The sequence below is a fragment of the Gavia stellata genome, chromosome 1 (assembly GCF_030936135.1).
Source record: "Gavia stellata isolate bGavSte3 chromosome 1, bGavSte3.hap2, whole genome shotgun sequence".
In the NCBI taxonomy this organism is placed as follows: Eukaryota; Metazoa; Chordata; class Aves; order Gaviiformes; family Gaviidae; genus Gavia; species Gavia stellata.
In genome coordinates, this window is record NC_082594.1 from 124,779,234 (window position 1) to 124,799,959 (window position 20,726).

The following is a 20,726-nucleotide window of genomic DNA, read 5'->3' on the forward strand; positions in this document are numbered from 1 at the left end:
GTGGTTTCTTCAAGCACCTCAAGGGTCCAAGTGGGCAATGAAAAAAGGTTGTCTAGTAAAAGTCTTATCAAACTAGTGAGAAGAAGAGAGTGCAGAGAGTAGCTGATGTCTGAGGGGAAATGTGAGGGTTGTTTTTTGGTTTAATTTCGTTCTTAAGCTCTTTCTGAGAAAAGACCTGGCCACCGTTGTTGCTCTGACCTTTCTTACCTCATTCCTTCCCTTCTGCTGGCTCATGTTTGAGTGGTGGGGTATGAGCCCTCTTGCATTACCCCTCTCTCATTTCACAGTTGGCAGTTCCTCATATGTCTCTTTCTTTTCTCATTTTTTGTCATGTTGTTTAAAAAAAACCCCAAAATTCTTTGATGGCACCACATGGGCAGAAAAATGTCTGGAGGATCACATCATTCAGTCTACACAATGCCTGGATCTAAGCCATGCTTTGAGTTCATTGCTTATATGACCTCTAAATATTTATTTTTGAAATGGGTTTACAAATTGCTATGATTGATTAAAAGACTCCTGAAAGATGTGTATTCTTCTAAACACATGCTGAATGGCACTTGGTTTTAACAAAACAACCAAAAAAGCAAGCAACTTGTTTAATTTTACATAAAGTAACATCTATACAAAACTAAATGTTGTTTTATTCTTTAAATCTTGTGACTGGTGTCTGAACAGCCAATACATATTCAGGATGACAATAACCTTGGCGGCAACTCTGAGCTCTTTATCAGCATTTCTAACATGAGGGATGTGACTGTAATTTTCTTTCAACAGCCGAGGTTTGGGGGGTTTGTTTTGTTTTTTAATGTACTCCCCTTGTGCTTTTGCTTGGACAAATACTGTGTCTAATGCAGTTAAAATCAAACTCTCTCTATTAGTGTATATTTAAATTGCTTTCTGTCCAGTATAAACAGTCAGATCTTGGCTCCAACTCTCTACATTAATATGTGAGACATCAGACTCTTAAGACTACTGGTTAATTGGAAATCAGGTAATGGAGGAAAATAATTGACATTGCCTTGTGAAGAAGGATTGGTGAATGTGTCTTAATAGAAAAACACAGATGACTCTAAGGGTCAAACCCAGGTACGAGTGTGGGGAAGCCTATGGGCCATACCGAATTTGATGAGATATACATGCTTATCTGGTCTTCCTTTGCTACGATGATTAAACCAGGTTACTTCAGATCTAGTCAGACACCCTTGTATATACTTGCCAGGTAAATATGTATGGATAGCTTTGCCTTGTGGAATTTGCATATGGATGTGTAATATGTTTTAGCCTTCTACTTGGAAATCTTTATTTTTTCAAGTACTTTATATTCAGGATGAAGCCTGGGACTTCATGCTACAAAACTATCAGCCTACTCCAAGAGGCATAAAGAGACCTGTCAAACAGCTCTGAGGCAATCACAGATTTAAGACAGTTTTAATTTGCCACGCCTGAAGCTATGTGGTAAACATGGCAATGTTAGAAGCACAACACTTGAGGAGGTAAATGGCTTAATTTACTAATCTTGCTTTCTAAACAGTACCTGAGAGAACAGATGACTTGCTTTGCCAAAAACAAGCTTTAGAAAATAAAAGTAATGATGTCATCTTGTTTCAATGATGTAAGTGGATGAGGGTAATGCTCTTAAGCCGTAGTGTTTCATTATAATTACCGATTAAAAAAAAAAAAAATCTCGGGATCATGTTATTACACTAACACGCTCTAAGTTCAACTTTCATTAGAGAGCCCAACTGTGTAAAATGAGGTGGATCTTTGAAGTTTATATTCACTTACCACACGGTGCCTCCTCACACAAAGGCAGTTAACATTTGTATTACGGGGCATTTCTATTGCTTTAATCACCACCTACTGCACTCTTACTGGTAGTCAGTCATTAATCCTAGAGATTAATGACACAAATCTGGATTTATTAGTGCTGTAAACCTGTGGGAAGTAGTGAGTAGAATTAGTGTATTTTCCATAATAACAATTAATTTGGTTTTATTAGACCTGAACATGGTGTGTCGATTTCTACAGTAAAAATGACTGTATGTGAGCCATTCAGGTTGCTTGAATGATCTTTCATCAACTTGGCTATAACGTTTCAAATTGTAGAACACTTTCCCACTTGCTAGCAAAGTCTTGGTCCCTGATTTAGGGGATCAAAAACTGTTTGGAAATCGTTTTACCTTAGAGTGAAAGGCTTTTATTTAAAAATAGCTCTTCCTCACGTGTAATGTTGCCACAGTAGAGACCCATATTTTTCTTGAGAGGATGGGATATGCGAGATATGTGTGTCTTGATGTGACTGTTCATAAACCAGCTCACTCTGGACTGCATCCTGAAATGCAAAACTGGTCCAAGAAACAAGTTAAGTTTCTAGTGCAAAATTAGCTACAGTGCTTAATGTTCTTTAGTTTTTAAGGGCTTAACCTACCTGTCGAGCTGTGTATTTGTATTGCACCAGTCTATGCCATGTCTACACAACCATTAAGACATCTTTGGATTTGTTAGAGGCTTTGAAAGGTTTGTAAATCAGTAAAGATCCATTTCTTCCTTGGTTCTGTGTAATTTGCCACCCAGCTGATTGTGACCACTTTTAAGAAGGGCTGATGAATATGAGTCTTATCCAGTACCCCTTATGGACCAATTCTTATGTTCAAGGTAAAAAGTTCTTCCTCAGCTTGGTTGCCTTTCAGTAGAAATGAATTTTTTTTATTCAGAACACTAGCAACTATGCGGTATCTATTGGTTGTAGTGCTCCAAGGCTGATGGAAGAAAAAGGACCATAGAGATTGTTGAGCCTTAAAACGAAGTCCATAAAGGACTTCTAAGAGGTAAAAGCTAAGGAATTGTTAAGTACAGTAATTTTCTTTACAGTGCCCATTCCTGTGCTTTGGAAGGTGTGCTGCCATATCTTCCACTGGCCGCGTAATCTGGGCATTTCCTTCTGTTGGTCTGATAAAGACAGTCTTGCAGTAACCCATCCCAAAAAAACCCCAAATGGATGGGCTGTTGGGGCCAGGTCCTCGTCTGAGAGGAAATGGCACAGTTATCTTGGATGCAGAAGGTAGGAAAAGGAGTCTGTTGCACTTGGGCATGCAGAGGGATGGAGTGGGGTATGAATCCCAGGCGGTTGCTGTGTTAGTGCATAGGGAAAAGAAGAGGGTACGGATTTTGAATCCTGCAAAGTTTTAACAAATATTTCTTCTTGATACACGCACACATTCTCTCCATTTACTTGGGCTGAGCTGGAGACAGCTGGTACTCTTCCAGACGCTGAGGAAGCTGGGCGTCAGCACTGTCTGCTTCAGATAAGATTAATAATGTATAGCTTCATGGGGAATGGAGCCTAATCTGTTGGGATGCCATGGCAAGCACTCCTAGCGAGGAGGAGCAGCTGCCTGTTTTGGACCATCTGAGAGGAATGAGATGAACCAGCTGAGACAGATTCAGATCGACTCCTGTTTGGTTCTGCAGGCAAGTTGCTCACACCTTGTAGTCAATTGTGTTGAAAGCAGCAGACAGATCTATGGACTTCTGATCACGTCCAGCTCCTAGCTCTGCGCACTTTAAAACTCTCTTTGAAAAATGACCCTGTAATTCAACACAGGAATACAGCAGAAGGAACTTTTTCCTGCTTGTATAGCAGAGTACAAGGGTACTGTGAGCTTCCTGAAGTACATGCTAACAGAAGTCTTGACCGACGAACCAGAACAGTGGCTGTTTTTTGAATTAAAACCCTCCTCAGTCACTTCTGCTTCCCATTTTGAATTCGGAGGTTAAAAAGAGAATTGTTTGATCTCTTGAATGCTCTGTGTTGAACGCAGGTTGGAGACTTTTGACCTACCTCTCTTGCACCCTGTGTATTACTGTCCTACCGAAGCTGGTCTGTGCAATGAAGCAATGATCTTCGAGTTACTCAAATAGTGAAGAGAAAACTTATTCTCCTCCACAAAATTTCTGCCAATCTTAAGTGGTGTTAAAACAGACCAGAAACTGCCTGAGCCTATCAAGAAATGCCTTGGTTTCTCTCTCCTCTCTCTTCTCTGGTGTTCCCCCCGGCCAGTGCCCTGTATTTTTGTCTGTATTTTGCTCTCAGAACGGCTGAATGGATTTTGCCAGTGACCCTGTGGGAGGCAGCTGCTGCGTGCGGAGGCAGCTTGAAGACTCTTGTGCATGTGGTTTCCCCCTCATCCCTGCAAGGTTTACTTGGTAGGCATGCTTGTGATTTGGTTGTTTCAAATGCAGTCTCCACTCCCAACACGTGCATGAGCAATTTAAGGAGGAGATGTGCAAATTCTCTAGTTTAAAAAAAAAAACACCGATCCAAGCCCAGTAAAACCAATGCTTGCACTAAGGTAGCATTTTCTTTGTTGCTTTCCTCTTTGGGATAGGAGTTCTCATGATAGATACAGTTTGGAGTCATGAGCATCTTTGTTACTATTACATGTGTTCATAAAGTACTGGTGCTGTCTATTGGTCCCATACTGGTGCATTAGTACTCTTACTGGTGCAAGAGTAAAGACAGAATAATTCTCTGCCTAGAAGAAGCTCCCCATCCCTGTTTTCAGAAATAATACTGCCTCCCTCCCTGCGTTCAGCAACTCCAGGACTAGTAGCTACAGGTGGGTGACTTTTAACACAGCCGTGGGTTTACCTGCAACACATTTTTTTTTTTTTTAGGGCAAACCTCCTGCCAAGGTACGTTTCCTGGGGCTTGAAGCTTAAGGGGAGCTGAGAAAACCTGGCTTATGTTAAGAGGGACATGCTTCAGCTTCCCACCTTTCTTTAATTTATCTTCACTTTCTTGATGACTGCCGTGTAGAAAAATCCGGGGACGTTAGTCGCTCTTGATAATTGCTGAGGAGCTCGGATAGCAGTCAGAGTGTATTATTCAGAGCTGTGGAGTGATAAGGCTTTGTAGGCTGAAGCTCTTTTGGGCTCCCTTCAGAGATCCTGGCTAGGATCTGCCCAAGCTTGCAGTTTTTAAGCAGCTTTTAGGGTCAGCCCCGGGTAAAGCGCACCACGTTATTTACCTTTGCTCATCCTTGGATGCAGTTAAAAGACAAGGCACGAGTGAAGAATAGAAAATTAGGAGGGGAATTCTAGATCACTGGAGGCTGCAGCGTGTGAGTGCTGGTGCTTTCACACGCTCCTGGTGGGGGGTTCCCACTCCTGGTGCTTAACCTGAGGCAGGGAGAGCAATAGCGGCTGTTCCTTTCCTGCTGGTTTGAATACGGGGTAAGTGGCGGTGTACCCAGTGGGTCTTAAACACATCACTCGAGCTCCTCCGGAACCTGACCTAAGTACTCGGTTGGTCACTCAGTGTGTGTGTGTGGGGGGGGGAATAAAAAATAACGCTTCAGGCTTGCAAATCTGTGGAGAAACTGCCTCTCCAAATCAAAAAGTCGGGCTTTGTGCCTTGGTCTGTGGCAATAATTTGATGCTTTTTCCTCTTTGAGGTTTTCAGTCCGAACTCTCTAAGCGTTGGTTTCACAAACCATTACTGCTAGGCATGAATGACTGGTTTCCAGCCTGGAATAATTTTACATGCTCCCGAGAATGCCGTTGCCTTTACCCAAATCTGTAATTATTTACTGTAGCATATTATTCCTGTCATATTTGTGGTAATGACAGCAGTAAAATAGAATATCTGTAGTACTGTTAGGTTAGCAGAAACCCAAGGAAAGTAGTGATTGCTGAACTAGATGCCTCGCCAGAGATGTGAGCTTAGGTTTCTACCTTTCCCGTTGTCAAAGGAAATCCATCATCATTCTCTTCAATCACATGTTTGCTTCATTGCTTCTACACAGAAGCGAGCTACCTTTTTTAATCCTACATAGAACAATTTCACCCTGGAAAACTAATCCAAACGGTATTTTATTTTATTTTGGGTTGGCTTTTGGCAGCTTTATGGATACACTGAGGTAAGGGACCGTGTGAAGTTACTTACTCTTTCTTGCCCCCAGCCTTTTCTTATGTAGGGGAAAGTCATAATGATGGTGCCTACCTTCTCAAAAGATTCAAGCAACGAAAGCGGACAGCGGGCAGAGGTGGGCTGCGTTTGGCCTAGTGGTGTAGCAATGAGGGGCTCGGTACCCCTTGGGAGGGGTAGGTGCTGCTAGAAGCAAGTATGCGTCTGACATACAGTTGCAGAAAGGGCCTTGGGACAGCAGGAATCACCCCATCTACCGTGCCCCGACGCAGGGACCAGGGGACAGCTCCATGACCTCCTGGACACCGAGCAGGTGGTGCAGCGGCTCACCCCATTGGGAAGGTGAGAGGGTCGCTTTTTGTAAAAAACGAAGCATTTTCGACGTGATCGACACGGAGAAGCGTGCTGGCTCAGAGCTAGAGCTCCACGTCTGTTGTCCTCCTCCCCTTTCCTGCCACCACTGCCACTAGCTTCAGCCGTGCGCTCTGCCCTTCTCTTGGGTTTGGCCCTCTCTGCTTGATGGCTGTCCTCAGGTTTTTCCCCTGGTCCTTTCATAATGCCTAGGTCTTTTTTTGGTTTTTACATCCCTCTTGGAGGAAGATGCAGTATCTACTACTGCTGCGGGACAGGGGCAGTGTGCAGCCACCTCTGCAGGTCACGCGTAGCTGATGTTGGGGACTGCAGCGTCTCAGTAGAAACCGGGAGAGTCCTGAGCAGTTTAATATTCTCATTTCCATACAGTAGCAAAACACAGGTGAACTCAGGATGCAGAGAAGAATGCAAAGGAAAATTTATGTGCTTTGTGAATTTGAAGATATAAATTACACCATCTCTGCTGGGTCTTATGATGTATTAGCCCAAAACTTGCTTATTTTGGGATCTGGTTCTTCGTTTGCCACATATTTCTCAGACTACGCATGTTTTGTCAGTCCTTAAGCATGGCTCACTTAAGCCTGGATTATACAGATAATGTAGACACTGCACCGTGCGTTGAACCCTGAATATCCTGCTTTTCTCTTGTCATTGACAACTTTTGCGTTTATCTTATAACGGATGAGATCTAATATTATTATGCTGGCTCACTGCTGAGCTTTTTAACCAAATGCTACTGTGGCTTCTCTTTGTTATAACAGAGACCTATTTTAAATTAGAAAGTTTTATTGATATGAAAAAACTTCTTTTGTTTTATAATTAGAAAAGTCACTGTGCTTTTAATTAATATAAGTATTGAAGAGGTGTTTGGCTTCTGAGTCTATTTTTGGCATTCCACAGCCACATTATTTGAGTGATTTATAGTTGAAGTGCCTACTGAAAGCTTCCATAATAAAAATAAAAATCAAAAAGAAATTAGATTACCTCTGAGACTTAAAAGAGCTGTTGAAGAATTTATTAGAACAATGTTAAAATATGCCCTAAAACAAATCATGTTAGTCTGGAGATTGAAATGGGATACCTGGGAATTCAGAGTGCTGTACTACTCCGGTTAATTAAAATGTAGTCAGCTGAAACCTCCACTATAATCAAGATTGTTCCCCAGGGTTTTACCTTCATTACAGTCCTGGTGCAGCCTTCCAGTCCCAGCCATTGCTGAGCTAAGTAATTAGTTCAGTTTAAAAAAAAAATAAACAAAACGATAAAATTACCATGACAGTACATAGGATTTATTTTTTTCTTATTGCTGTGCCGGGCTCTGTTTGATAGTATTAATTGTATATGGCCATTCTTTCTGCTGCCAAAGACAAACAGTGAGAGACAAAGTATCTCTGATTTGGGGGCTATGCTGTTTTCCATATTGTAAGACTTGGATTATTTTACAGTTGCTGTTTTCTGTAACTTTGGCTAAGATGCCGATCTCCTCTCCGCAGATGTGCTGCCTATCTCGTCCCTGTTGTGCTGAGGGTAGTGTTCTGCTACAGCGAGGTCTCCTTATCAGCAATTCTGCAGTAAATCAAGCGGGAGGAGACTACGTTTCCCAACGGGGTCTCGAATGAAGAATTTGCAGCGTGTGAATTCGTGCGGGATAGCAGGGGACATCTGCCTTATGAGGCTGTCTCCAGAGTTGAGACTTCAGGGCCTAGATAAAGCACTGCTTCTGTCTCTCCCATACCATATATATTCTGACCCCAGCTTTACATAGTCTGTCATCAGTTTGTCCTTGAGCTGGATGCGGTAGTGAAACCCTTTGGATAGGGCTAACCCTTATCATTCTCTTGTTTCAGTCAGGATGCTCTCCCAGAAGCTGCTGAATAGCAAAGACATGACAAAGAAGCCTTTGACTGTGGCTGTCGATACTGAGACTAGGGAATTGTAACTCCAAATTAAAAGGGATCCCACTGAGCTGTGTCTCTCTGACAGTGAGCCCCAAGTTTGTTTTTCATCTTAATGATCTGAATGCAACTGGTTTGGATTCTTGAAAATATTTTTAAAACCACTGATACTTTTTCAAGGGTTAAAGAAAGGGTACTTCATGTCCTTTCTGTCTGAATACAGTAAGTAACTATTATTTTATTCTACTATAGCACTTTCTTTAAGAATCCCATAGCACTTTACATATGTTCTTTAGGCTTCAAAACACCCCATTAAGGGCTATTTCTGCATCTCATTTTTTGCAGTAAGACAAACTGAGATGGAAGAAGCGCTAGTGATTTGCCAAAGGCTAAGCAGTCCCTCTTTGGTGCAGAAATGTGTGCTCTGAAGCTCTTTAATATAACAAAACACATACATGCACCTGACTTCCATCCAAATAAATCCTCTAGGATTCCCTCCTGCAACCACGTGTAGTGGGTATGTACACAAAGTGCAAAGAGACAGCAGTGTATCAACTCATACATGTAGTACATCCTCAACAACTGTGAAGTATGAAACTGCTCAGTACATACCGTAGTTTTGCACTTTTAATAATAAAAATGTCTTCAGTGTTAACAGCTCATTTTAAGTGACATGTCATGGGGAAGGACAGTAGAAAAGAAGGTAGCCATGCCTTTTCCAGTGGTCACTCCATACCCTGCATTGCTTGATGAAACCTGGCATTTCTTCCTTCTGTTTCACTGGTGAGGAGCACACTTGATGTGCCTTGCACCTTTGTGACAGGGCAGAAGAAGAATCTAAAATGGAGGATGATCTGTGCTCTGAGATTTGTGAGATTCTTTGCCCACCTAAGGGGAGAATCTCTAGGAAGACTCAAGAAACCTGTAATTAGACTACGTGTTGTCCACCTCAGACAACTGGAGGTCAGATGAAAGTCGGGGTGAGGGGCAACAAATGCCCCTTCAAGAGTCTCAAGTTTCCTATTGCAAAAGAGTTGAGAAGTCATATAGTTTCAATCTCTTGGTGTCTAGTTATCTATACCAAGAAATTCCATCACAACCTGAGCTGTCTCGCCTTCTGAGTGGGCTGGTGCTGGTCAGTGAGTGAACGTACAGTGGGGAACATGAAGCCCGTTGGCTTGGCCACGTCAGACAAACGGCACAGCGACAGCATGTGCTCAGGCACACGAGTCCTGATGCATCATCTCAACCCATCTTTTTTCTCATATACTGAGAAGCTCGTCCTGTGCTGCCCCGCTTTCTTCCCAAGTGGGATTTCCTTGTCTTCCCACTCTTGTAGGCAGGCGTGGTGTGAGTGGACGTATGATAGTAAGCATGAAGTTGTATCTCTAACCATTATTTAAGCAGAATAAAACATAGTAACAGGAAGAATGGCTGCCACTCATTTTCTATTTAAATTGAGTGTTCTTAATGACAGACAAGACTTGATTTAAAATGCCTGTTTTCCACTATATTTTGCACATGATTTTTAAATTGTCTCTTTAGGGAGAGTATCTAAACCATTTGTCATTCTCTTGGGGGTCATTTTACATTCTTTTCATCCTTTGCTCTTGTATTCTTCTGCAATATTATTAGTGGTTAAGAAAATTGCATGAGTACTGTGCTAAATACAACTGTGTTGTAAATACTGATTTTTTTTTTTAATGTTATTTGCGTGCTAGACATTGGATACTGTTCTCCTGCTCAAGTGAATGCCTGAGGAACAGATTGGTATACTAAAAAGCTGGTTATGAGTGAAAAATGGAAAAGTTCACCTCCAAGGATTTATTTTAACAGGACTATGTTTAGTCCAAGTTTCATTTTATGTAAAATTGTAATTTACAGTTTTGCAGCTGTGCGTATGCACTTTCACTCTGATGTTTGAGACAAAAGAATTCAGTGTTGTTGGATTACTTTCTGTGGCGTTTTAGCCCCAGTAGTGATCACTGTGAATTTGCTGCGATTGAAAGAATTTAGGCTTATATAATGGAAGATAAGAAATTTGTGTTACGAGTTTTGTATAATCCCAGTTTATACTATTTCTCCCTGCATGACTATGCCACATTGTATAGGTGGGGTTTTCATTGGGAATTGTTTTAAAGTTTAACCACCTTCATCTTCAAATGAAATGTACTGATACAATCTAGCCTTGCATGTAATCCTTTTCCTCGGCAGATGTCACAGAGCAGTAGAAAGCTGTGCATACACCATTCATAGAGAAACCGCTTCAGCAAAGCACAGCCGTTGCTGTGTTGGTGCTTTCCCAGGCTCCCAGCTCCCGCTGAGCTCCCCTGAGAGAGCAAAGGTCTTTCTCTGAGCATGTTGTGTACCTCCGTTACTGCCGTAAGAAGCGTGTGCCCCGCTGGAGCGCTCTGTTTTCAGCTTACTTCTGTAGCTGTCACTAAACTTGGAATTGGGAACAGCTCTATGAAAATGAGAAAACAATCCGTGCAGATGGCCAGCTGTATGTCCTCAATTTTTAAATGCCTTTGAAAGCATATTTTCAAGTATAGATAACCACTGCTGCACTGGGTACATACATGCTGTCTCATACCCCTGCACACCGTTTTATAACATTCAGGTAAACTACTTTCAGTTGTTTAATTTCATTCTCCTCATCGTTTTTAGGCAAAGCTGTCATAGTTGCTTTCCATTTCACCTAGCCAAACTGAAAGTCCATATAAAATAAATGCATTTTTCCAAGGAGATGCTTCATCTTAGTCTAAAACACTATGTTTTGCTGTTAATGGATAGAGAGTGGGTCTCCACCCCCCGCAACTTTGCCATTTGTCTGTACGCAACTGTGTACGTATGTATGTATGGGCTGTGTACCAACCCTGCATAATCACTGAGGTAAAGGCTGAGACCCATAAAACTGTACTAAGTGGGACCACAAAGATGCCTGGGCGAGAAGTCAGGCACCGGTTGTAGCAGTCATCTGCCTGCAGTTTTCACCAGTTTGGAGCTGGCAATCGCAGCTGCAAAGTAGAGTACCTACATCTTTGAGTGGATTTTCTTTCTGTGCCTTACTCTGCTTAGATGTGAGCGTGAAGCTTTATTGTGCTTTGGGTAGACAAGAGTGAACTTGCCACGGTTAAAAGTAATATTTTCTAATGCAGCATATGAAAACCAGTGTTGGAGATCTTTCCATTAGTCCCACCACTGTATCAGACTGAAAGAAAATGCAAACTGCTGAGGCTGTTCCTCACCTCAGAGCAGACTGTTTTCTGCAACAAGGTATCACTATACCTCCAGTGCATGGAGAGCAAAATGCAGCCGGGGACCCTATGGAAAAGTTCTGTTGTTGCTTTTTTTTCCTTCTGTTTTTTTGGGAGGTGGGTTTGTGAAAGCAGGTCAGACAAAACTTGGGGCTATGGGGCTTGTTGCAAGTATGAACTTTGATTTCCTTCCCCTTCCCTGTTACCACTAAGTCTCAGGGGGAAATATCCTTTAGCAGAATGACTACAATTGTTTAATTAACTGTTTGCTTAACTATAGTTTTGTGATTTTTTTTTTTTTTTTTTTTTTCCCCTGTGCCTGTAAGTATTTCTCTTTCTTGTACAGCATGTATTGGCACATCATCCTCAGTCCCTTCCTGGAAGTATATTCAGGAGTCATGGCAACAGTCGCGGAAGGTTTTAAAAGAGAATTCCTATGCAGGTGTTGAGGTAGAGCTGCTTCAGCAACTGTAGCAACTTGTTTTCATACCGAATATTGTGTTCTCTCCTCATGCAGGCATACACACAGAGAACTGTACCCAGGTACTCTCGGGCTGACTTTCTAGGTGCCATCTTTATCCTTTTCACACTCTTCCATCCACTTGTGGGTGTCCCTGCCTGGGCTTGGCTGCAGCACCAGCTATGCCATGATGGTGGTGGGTGGAGGTGAGTCCTGGGTCCTGCTGGCTGACTACAGAGCCATGTGCCAATGATGCTGTAGCATCTGACATGGCCTCTTGCTAAAGGTACTTGTTTCAGGATGAGTTGAGGTATGCTTTGACTCCCCTCAAAACCCCAGCTTGTTTCTGTCAGTTCAGTTGGGCAGGGAGGGAGGAAAATCCCAGCATCGTTTGTTGTTTGGTTGCACCAGGAGAAAGTCCCCAAGCAGGAACCACAAGTACAGCGACCAGTAGTAGGGATCTGACTGCTGCTGGGACTTACTCATCCCCCTGGCACTGGTTGGATTTAGCCATCTGGCTCTGGCCCTGCTTACAGCTGTCAGCTGAGGGTGACAGTGCCAAAGCCAGGAGTTTGTGAATGTCCCCTTGGAGCTTTGCCTGGCTAGCTGGCAGCACATATCATCAGCCAAGCTTCCTCTTCCTCCTCCTCCACATCCTTGGACATGTCAGTCAACACATAGAGCCATGCCCTCCCACCCCCAGTGAGGAAAGCGGATTTCAGCCCCACCTAAGCCCCCTAATAGCAGTGAAGGGCTTCAAGTCTGTCTTTCCTGCACTAGAGGAGGAAAAAAAAGACCTTTTCCTCCTTTTTGTTTTCTTTATAAAATTTTTTTCCTTTCCGTGGTGGTCACCACTAGGATGGGCATGTTGTAACCCATTGGAGGTCACAGCTTAGCAAGATGAAGTGAGCTCAATCTGGCACTGGAATTTTATACTGGAGAGGAGAGACTAGGAAGAGGAGGATCCTACCAAGCAGGATTGGCCCCAACTGGAAAGAGGTTAGAAGCAGACTGAGGTTTGTCTACGTTAGGACATGAGGTCTGTTCACTCAGACGTACTTCTTTCTAACTTCTTCCAGTAATGCCACGCTCATACTTATCATTGAAGTGATACTACTCTTTTCCATTGCTGTCATCCTCTCATCCGTACGCCAACAAATCTCCCACCAGTTTGGGTGATTAAGATCTTTTAGGCTCAGCTCCTGGGGGGAAGGTGTGATGACCCTCCCTTCAAAACAAGCCAGCCCCTGGCTGCCACTGGGATGCAGCAGTACTCCCGCCCCTCTGCCAGGCAGGTCTTTGTGAGCGCTGTGTTTGTAAGCTACAGTCACATCCCTACGGCTTTTTTAAGCTGCCTCCTACACCCCTGATGTCTTTAACGTTGATGGGGAAATAACATTTTCCCACACGCAAATGGAGAATAGGTGCCACAAAGTGTCACAAAAACTAAGTTGATTCATTAAGCAATAACTTTAGGCAAAACTTGAACATTTAAAAATTTATAAAGATGTATTTGTCCTCTTTTCTATCAGTGTATAACAACTGTTTATAAAAGGTGGTTGCCGATCTTAGGCTGCACTAGTTGCTTTTATACTGTGAAGCCTTTTACTTGCTGATGAACTTGATGAATGCATTTGCAGTAGTTCAGTAACCCTCCCATAACATCCTTCAAGTTCTTGCTATAAACCTTTTGGATGAATCTGAATTATCACATACCACACAGCCTGAGTCGGCTCCACAGCGTGCTACCCTAATTATCATTTGTTAAAGAGTCTTAGGACTGCTAGGAAGGTATTTTGTGTGAAACGGATGGCGTTTCTTACATCCTCCAAATAAACTTAACACTCAAGACTCCAAGCGTAAATTACTAAGCAAAAATCAGAAGCAAAGGACAATGAGATGATCTTGTACGGAGTTGGGAGTAACCAAAATCTGAAGTTTCTTCAGCAGGTAAGACTTTTGTCACCTTGTAGTGTTATACTTTTTCAGCCTGATGCATGGCATTGTCTAACCAGCATGTATATTAAGAAAAGACAACCTGAAATAAGTGCAAGAATTCACCCAGTTGTCGTGGCTTAGATGAACTCCCAGTGACTTAGTGACCTCTCTTGCCCTTTGCTTACTATTAATCCAGAACCCATCGGCCTTTCTTTAGATGTTTCTGCTAAAACTTTTACGTAGTGTTTGTTATGAAGAACTTTTTGGTGCTGTCACATCGGCGTTTGGACCTTTGGGTCAAGTGGACCTTTCTAACCTATTTCTTCAGGTTACCATTCCTGTGTGTTTGCTATGGGCATGTTGCATTAGAAGAGCGAATGTGTGCGCCAGTGCTAAATCCATGGCTCCAGAGTGTCTTTACATGACAACAATCTCCTCATGTTGGAGTCCACACCACAGTATCATGATGTCCGTGTGACCTGAAGTGTGTTAGGATCTCCTTACAGACAGGCATGCGATGCTGTACTCTGTCCAGGTTTTTTTTTCCCCCTTAAGAATTACAACAGTTTAAAATGATGCTGAGGAAAACTGTTCAGCCATATGTGTTTTTAAAAGGAGAAGCAATGCAGGACCAGTGTAAAGCATACAGTGGAAAGGAGACCAAATTCAGTATGACCTTTAATCCTACTGTACTCCGGTTGAAGCCGAGCAACTTCTTTGGAATTGTAAATGGATTTGAGCATGTGTTCATCTATTAATTTATCACTTTTTTTTATATCTGTGCTATTTGCAGCAAGCCCTGTGTTGCAAACCTGAAGTCGTACTTTCTCATATTGTACAAAGTAATGTGGATAAAACATCACTCAGCATGTCTAAATGCACTCCTGTATATGTAATCATCATGCATATTGTCACACATCTGTTTTTCTCTTACTTTCAGAATGATACAGTCTATTGGCATGGCTGTGTGCCTTTTGCATTAATTTAAACAGGTAAAATAGATAATGTATATATTCTGTTGCACCTGCTCATATCCTTTTATTTTCCCTTTTCCTTTAGACAGTGATAATGAAAATTGATGTTTTGCAAGTGAGAATTTCATTCTCCAAAAAGGCCCTTAATGCTGACATGCAGAACTGGTCTAGCAGAAAAAGCATATCTGATCCAAGTCATCATCAATTGCTCTCTAATTATACAATACAAAAATGAAGCAAGCTTACCTTAGCCTCAAGAGACTCTTTTTTTGCTGTATCCTAGGCAGTTTCTTCTTCTTACTCGCTTGAAAAGGGAAAATCCACTTGAATAAAGAAAAAAAAAATACTAGAAGAGTGAGGGATTTAAGGAGTCCTTATCTGAGCTCCTGATCCACTTGTTTTTAGCAAATTGCAAAAACCTCGATCCAGTAGTAGCTCAGAGCGACTTTCCTCTCCTCATGTGTTCTGTGGGCTGAGAATCTGCAAGAATAGACCTGAGACGGTGCTGCAATAGAGAGACAGTGGGGGGACCTTGGCACGGAGTTGGACCAAACTCTAAATATAGCCCAACCCACTTTCCGTGCAGTGCTCTTCATACTCTGAAGGCAGATGACCTTGTCAGAAAACTGACCTCCCAGCATGTTACTCTGTACAAAGAGAGGATCTAAGGGAACAGGATTGCAACGTAAAAGGACAGAAAAGCAATCAACCATCTGCTTGCAGCAAATGAATGTAGGTATGAGCTCTATTTTTGTGGCAGTTGCAACTGATCGAGTCATAATGTGCTTTATTTGATCATTTAGACAAATGAGCCGCATGCCAGTTCACGAAAGACCTGTACAGATGAGAGATTGCATTGTAATTGCTAATCTTAATAGAGAGCACAGACATAGATGAAAAGCCTGTCTGCCTTTCCTCCTCTCAAAAACCTTCACGCAGCAGAGTGTGTAGTATTTCCCTAAAAGCTTCTGTCTATAAGAAATTATCCTTCCTTTCACTTGCTCTTATAGTAAGACTTTTTGGAAAAGTGAGTTAAATCCACAAATGTATGTTGTGGTACTGTATAAATTCGAGATGCTAGGGTAGCCTGAACGGGCTGTACTATCAGAGACCAAACTGCAGAGAAGTGTGTAGTATATATAGAGAAGGAAGCAGGAGAATAAGAGGCGTAGAAACATAACCCTTGCGCCTTAGGTAGGGAACTGCTTTTCAACAGATTTTTTATAATCTGGGGGATTTGCCACTCTAACTCTATGTGGTAACACGTCAGGCTATTTTGTTCTTAACCTGAAGGAGAGTTTAACTTGATATGAGTCAACCTGATACCCTGTCAAATAGGGACCTGATACTGCTATGTCATATGAAGGCTTCTGAATAAAAAAAGCTGCGGAAATCGAAGCAACTCAAAATGTCTTCTGTTATATTCTGTGTTAAGATATGTAGGAGAGCTGGGATAAAAGCTTGTTTGCACTATTGTTCTTCAGTGGGATATATTTGTTGTTGGTGACATATATCTAAGTGTATGCTACATGATATGCATGCATGCAATTTCAATATTCTGAGAAAACATCAGGACTGTGGTAACCTTATACTATAGATGTGTATGTCTGCAAAATATGCATCAGCCAAAAAGGCATGAGTGGTATCAGTGGTCAGTAAAGTAGCAATGTGTATCTATGAACAATAATTTGGGCTGTTATGTTTTTGCGAAGTGTGCTATGTATTTTTTTAATTGAAACCTACTACCCTTGGCGAGTTCCACTGTGTAATTTTATCATGATCTATCAGCTTGAAATCCACAGGGTCAGCCAGGCTCTGTGTGTTACCTTCACAACAAGAACTACAGCTGTGAGCCACAGCTGCTTCCCACGATAGTGGGAGAACAGTAGAAAATATGAATCTCCTGCAGTATTAAGGGAGACATCCCATCTGGGACCATACTACACTCCCGGGGAAAACTTGCTCATAGTCAGACCCAGGCTAGAGCCCACCCATTAAGTAGTTTTATGGATTTATCCAAGTTCCTCTTTCCTCCCAATTTTAGCTATTTCTTCTCTGTTAGTAAGAATAAATGTTAGGAGTGAATATTATAATGAATGAAGGATGCTGGTGTTTGACTTTGAAGAGAGGACCTGAAAAAGGAATGAGTCTGCCTCCAGATAGACATATGTTGAGTGACATACTAGCGCTGTGTAAGTAGTGACATTCTAAACGTACGGGATACCAACATCATTAAACACCAATAGCATCGTGCTATCGGCACTCCAGGGTGGTACCCTGATGCGATCCAGAGCAACCCTACCAATTCCAGCTCCGCAGTGCCACTGCCGCTTCTGCCCCTCTCTCCAGTACTGGGATATTGAAATCACCACAGATCACCTCATTCAGAGCGTGAAGATAATGAGGATAAGGGAGGGAATATATACTCCTCCCCAGCACAAGTTAGTACTCACCCTGTGCAGCAAACAGCTGGAGCAGCTTCCATACATGATAGATTGGAAGTTCTTTAGAAAAAGAAGGAATCACAGTGCTCGGTGGGTCTTAAAGCCCAGGAGTAGTCATACTTTGCCAGGAAGTGTGACATGCGCTTCTCCTATACAAATATTGTGGAGAAGGGGTGATTTCTTGCTTATACAAATAATACACAGGTTGACTTTGGGGAGGCAGTGTTAATCTTGGGGGAGGCTTTTATAGAGCAGTGCTGTTTGTGTGTACAGGGCTGTAAGTGTTGCCTGACCAACCCCCTGCCTGGAAGGAGGGGAAAAGGCTTTAAGAGTGGTGGTATGAGTTCGTCAGTATGGATGAAATAGTATTTTGTTTGACAGCTGTATACACTCAAGTTTTCTTTAGGATGGCTTTTGCACGAGTTGCCTGTCCACACCACCAAGAGGGAAATGTAGTAGGGAGTCGGGCCCTGGTTTGTGCCTAGCTTTTTCTGAGCCAGTAACTTGGGTTTTCCTTACGACGCTGGACTGTCTTTCCACTCTTTGTAGGCAGTTTTTCTCTTTGACTACCCAGCCGCCTTTGGGAGCATTTCCTCTGGAATGGTCTGGGTCTGGCTTTTCCAGAGCCCAGGCTGTTTCCTCTCTCAGATGCCTCTGTTGGGATTGATACTTATTTCAAGCCAGCCTTGTGGGGTTCCCCCTCGTACAGTCATACGTTCTCTATGTATGACTAGTAACTAGCATTTGTGAACTGATCTTTCTTTTGATTAACCCCGAATTCCTAGGCACGTGTAGTTCTTTAAAAATCCCATGGAGCATTTCACAACGTGAGATATGTGAACCATAATTTCTCAGCTGGTTTCCAACGTGGTCAACTGTATCCTGGCTTGCCCCATTCCTCTGCTTTTCAGAGTTGGGTAGAGTGTTCTCTTACTAGCGTCAACTGTTGCGCAGTATTGCTGAAGTGGCTACAGGGTATATAACGCCTGGCATCTATCAAGAAGAGAAGCTCTTTTTGCAAGGTTAAGTATTTAATTTTATAACATTCATCCAGTAGATTTGCAAACAGCCAAAACCCATGCTACTTACAAACAAACAAAACAGTCTCCCACTTCCCCATCTCTCTAGAAATATGCTTTTAAACTGAATTTGGAGATTTAAGGAGGTCATCGGAAGTTTCGTCATAAAGGATTGGTTTTGAGAGAACAAAGAGAGAAATTAGGAAATTGCAGCGACTTGTGGATGTCATCTGAGCCTTTGCTCATGGTGTCATTGGTGAAGGGCACTAAAGCAAACAACAGACCTGATTTGCGCTCTGTACTGAGGTATTATTGTATGTATCTTCAGGCTCTGGTTGCTCTTGTTTGGCAGGCCCGTAATGAAGAAATTAAGTTGGATGGCAAACAATAAAAGGGCCTGTCATATTCCTAACATGTCAAATCTTTGTGTTTGCCCTTTGCTTATCACAGGTTTTTAAACTGCAGTGACTAAACGAATATTGAGTTCTCCCTTCTTACCTTGGTGATGCCGTTATTCCTTGTGTGAGGCTGTGATAGGATGACAAATTCAACCCTTGTCTTGCAGGAAAAAAAGTTATTTTTGTTAGAAGGAGGGTAACTTGCTACTTGTACATCTGATCAGTGACTTTCTGTGACGTTTCCAACATGTTTCTGTCTGCCAAGGCAATATATAAAAATGGAAAAGTCAAATTATGAATAGGGCTGGGTTGTAGCTGTACTACAGGCTGGGCCTAACCTTGATCGTGGAAAGTTTATTCTTCTGTGCTTACATGTGCACAACAGAGAATTTCCTCTGGTCCTATTCTCCGATACGCTCTTTATTTTGTCTTTTGGTTCACTCCCAGTGAGCAATTCAAGATGTGTCAAAAATGACTTTGGAAGTACCCATTTTAAATATTAAAGAGAAAGTGTTAAAAATAAGGGAGAAAGGAGAGGTAGTTGTTAGAAACGTTCTGTGGGAGATCCGTTGCATGGCAGATAGTTATGTCTGTGTGATAAAAAATTTCTATCATATCAGAGCATAGTGAAAATTAATTTGCTATTATTCTATTAAGACCTGTTCTTTTTTGCTTGAATGGGCAGTGATTTTAATGTAAATTGCCATTCAAAAATTTTTTGTGGTAGATGGGCCTTCTGCACTGCCCAGGGAAGGGGTTTACATTTCTGTAAGGATGTTGTCTTTGTCTTTGTAGTACAAGCTACTGCAGATAATTAGAAACTATTACAGGGAATTCCTACAGACTGTTTGCAAGAAACACAGGCTTAAGCTGGATGGAGTGGGAAGGAGCTTATGCTGTGTGAATGTTACCTAATGGGACAAAATTGAAGTGCTTTTGATTCTTTGATAGGACTGTCTGTTTCTGCTCGGTCGCATGTTGTATGCCCTTCAGGTATGCCTCACGAGTACACTTTAAAGTACCTTTTTTTAAAGTACCTTAGCAGGTAAAGTCTGCAGTTCAAGGCAACCTCGCAGATACGAAAAGTTACTGTTGTGCTGGAATAGATCTGCTTTGGGAAAGGAGTCCTTAGTTGATAGAGGTGGGAAGGTAAAACAGTGCCCAGACCCTGGGGACCGGGGCTGGTTTGGGATGACGGAGCGCTGGCACCACACGTAACTGCCGGGGGGATTATCTCAGCCCGGGCAGGGAGACAGCTCTGCTCTCTCTTGCAATAGGCTGATAGGGAAAGTCAACAGAGGAACAGCAATTAATTGGTAGTCACCTGCAACGGAGCTTTACGTGCAACTTCTTACTTCCTCGTAACAATAACAGATAGCAATGCGTTCAGTTTTTCCTCTTTAGTTCCAAATGGTCAAAATACCCAAGTGTTTTAAGGCCTTACAAGCGAAGGCACTTCATTTGATTCACGAGCCCGGTGAGAAAAGTATGAGAACTTCATCAGTGTTTTTAAACTGGAGTTGCAAAAGCTAAAATAAAATAAAAAAAAAAAATTTAAAAAAGGAAGATCTTCATTAATTTTTGAAGCAGCACTCTGCTTAGCCATGTTGTCAATCTTCCTTGCATCAAAGATTTCCAATGAGCTGTAATATTATGGCTTTTGATGCAATTTCCTGTCAGTATATGTGTTCTCTTACTGATTTCTAAGACTAAATCTTGTTTCACTATACTGTTTAAAATGATTTAGCTAATCCTTATTCAAGGGGGTAAGGGGATGATTTATTTTTTTTTCTGTAATCTGTCATCTGGATTTCTGAGTTGTGCCACTGCAGATGATGTGTGCCTGTGATGGTGAGAATGATTTCTCTTTCTGGGGCTGCCAGCGGACCCTTTCTAATTCAGTCAGAGCAATTTGAGAAATGAAGAGGGTACTGACACTGTTGTAGCTATTTTTGCTGCAATGGTTACGTGGTGATCTTCCCCAAGGACAGATAACTTTTGTAACTAACACTTTATCTCATTTACTACCAATTTCTA

General features: G+C 42.1%; 1 protein-coding gene across 3 annotated transcripts in view; it reads left to right on the forward strand.

The window, feature by feature from the left end:
* The window catches only part of CMSS1 (cms1 ribosomal small subunit homolog), a 176,725-nt gene that overhangs the window by 128,348 nt on the left and 27,651 nt on the right, over positions 1–20,726 (forward strand). For 2 of the 3 annotated variants that reach the window (XM_059818046.1, XM_059818055.1), the window contains exon 1: positions 15,449–15,564. The exons of the other annotated variant lie outside the window; for it this stretch is intronic. In XM_059818046.1, coding sequence (XP_059674029.1) covers positions 15,468–15,564 — 97 coding nt within the window. In that variant the 5' untranslated portion in view covers positions 15,449–15,467. Of the gene's footprint in view, positions 1–15,448; positions 15,565–20,726 lie in introns of those variants that run through there. 3 annotated transcript variants of the gene reach the window in all.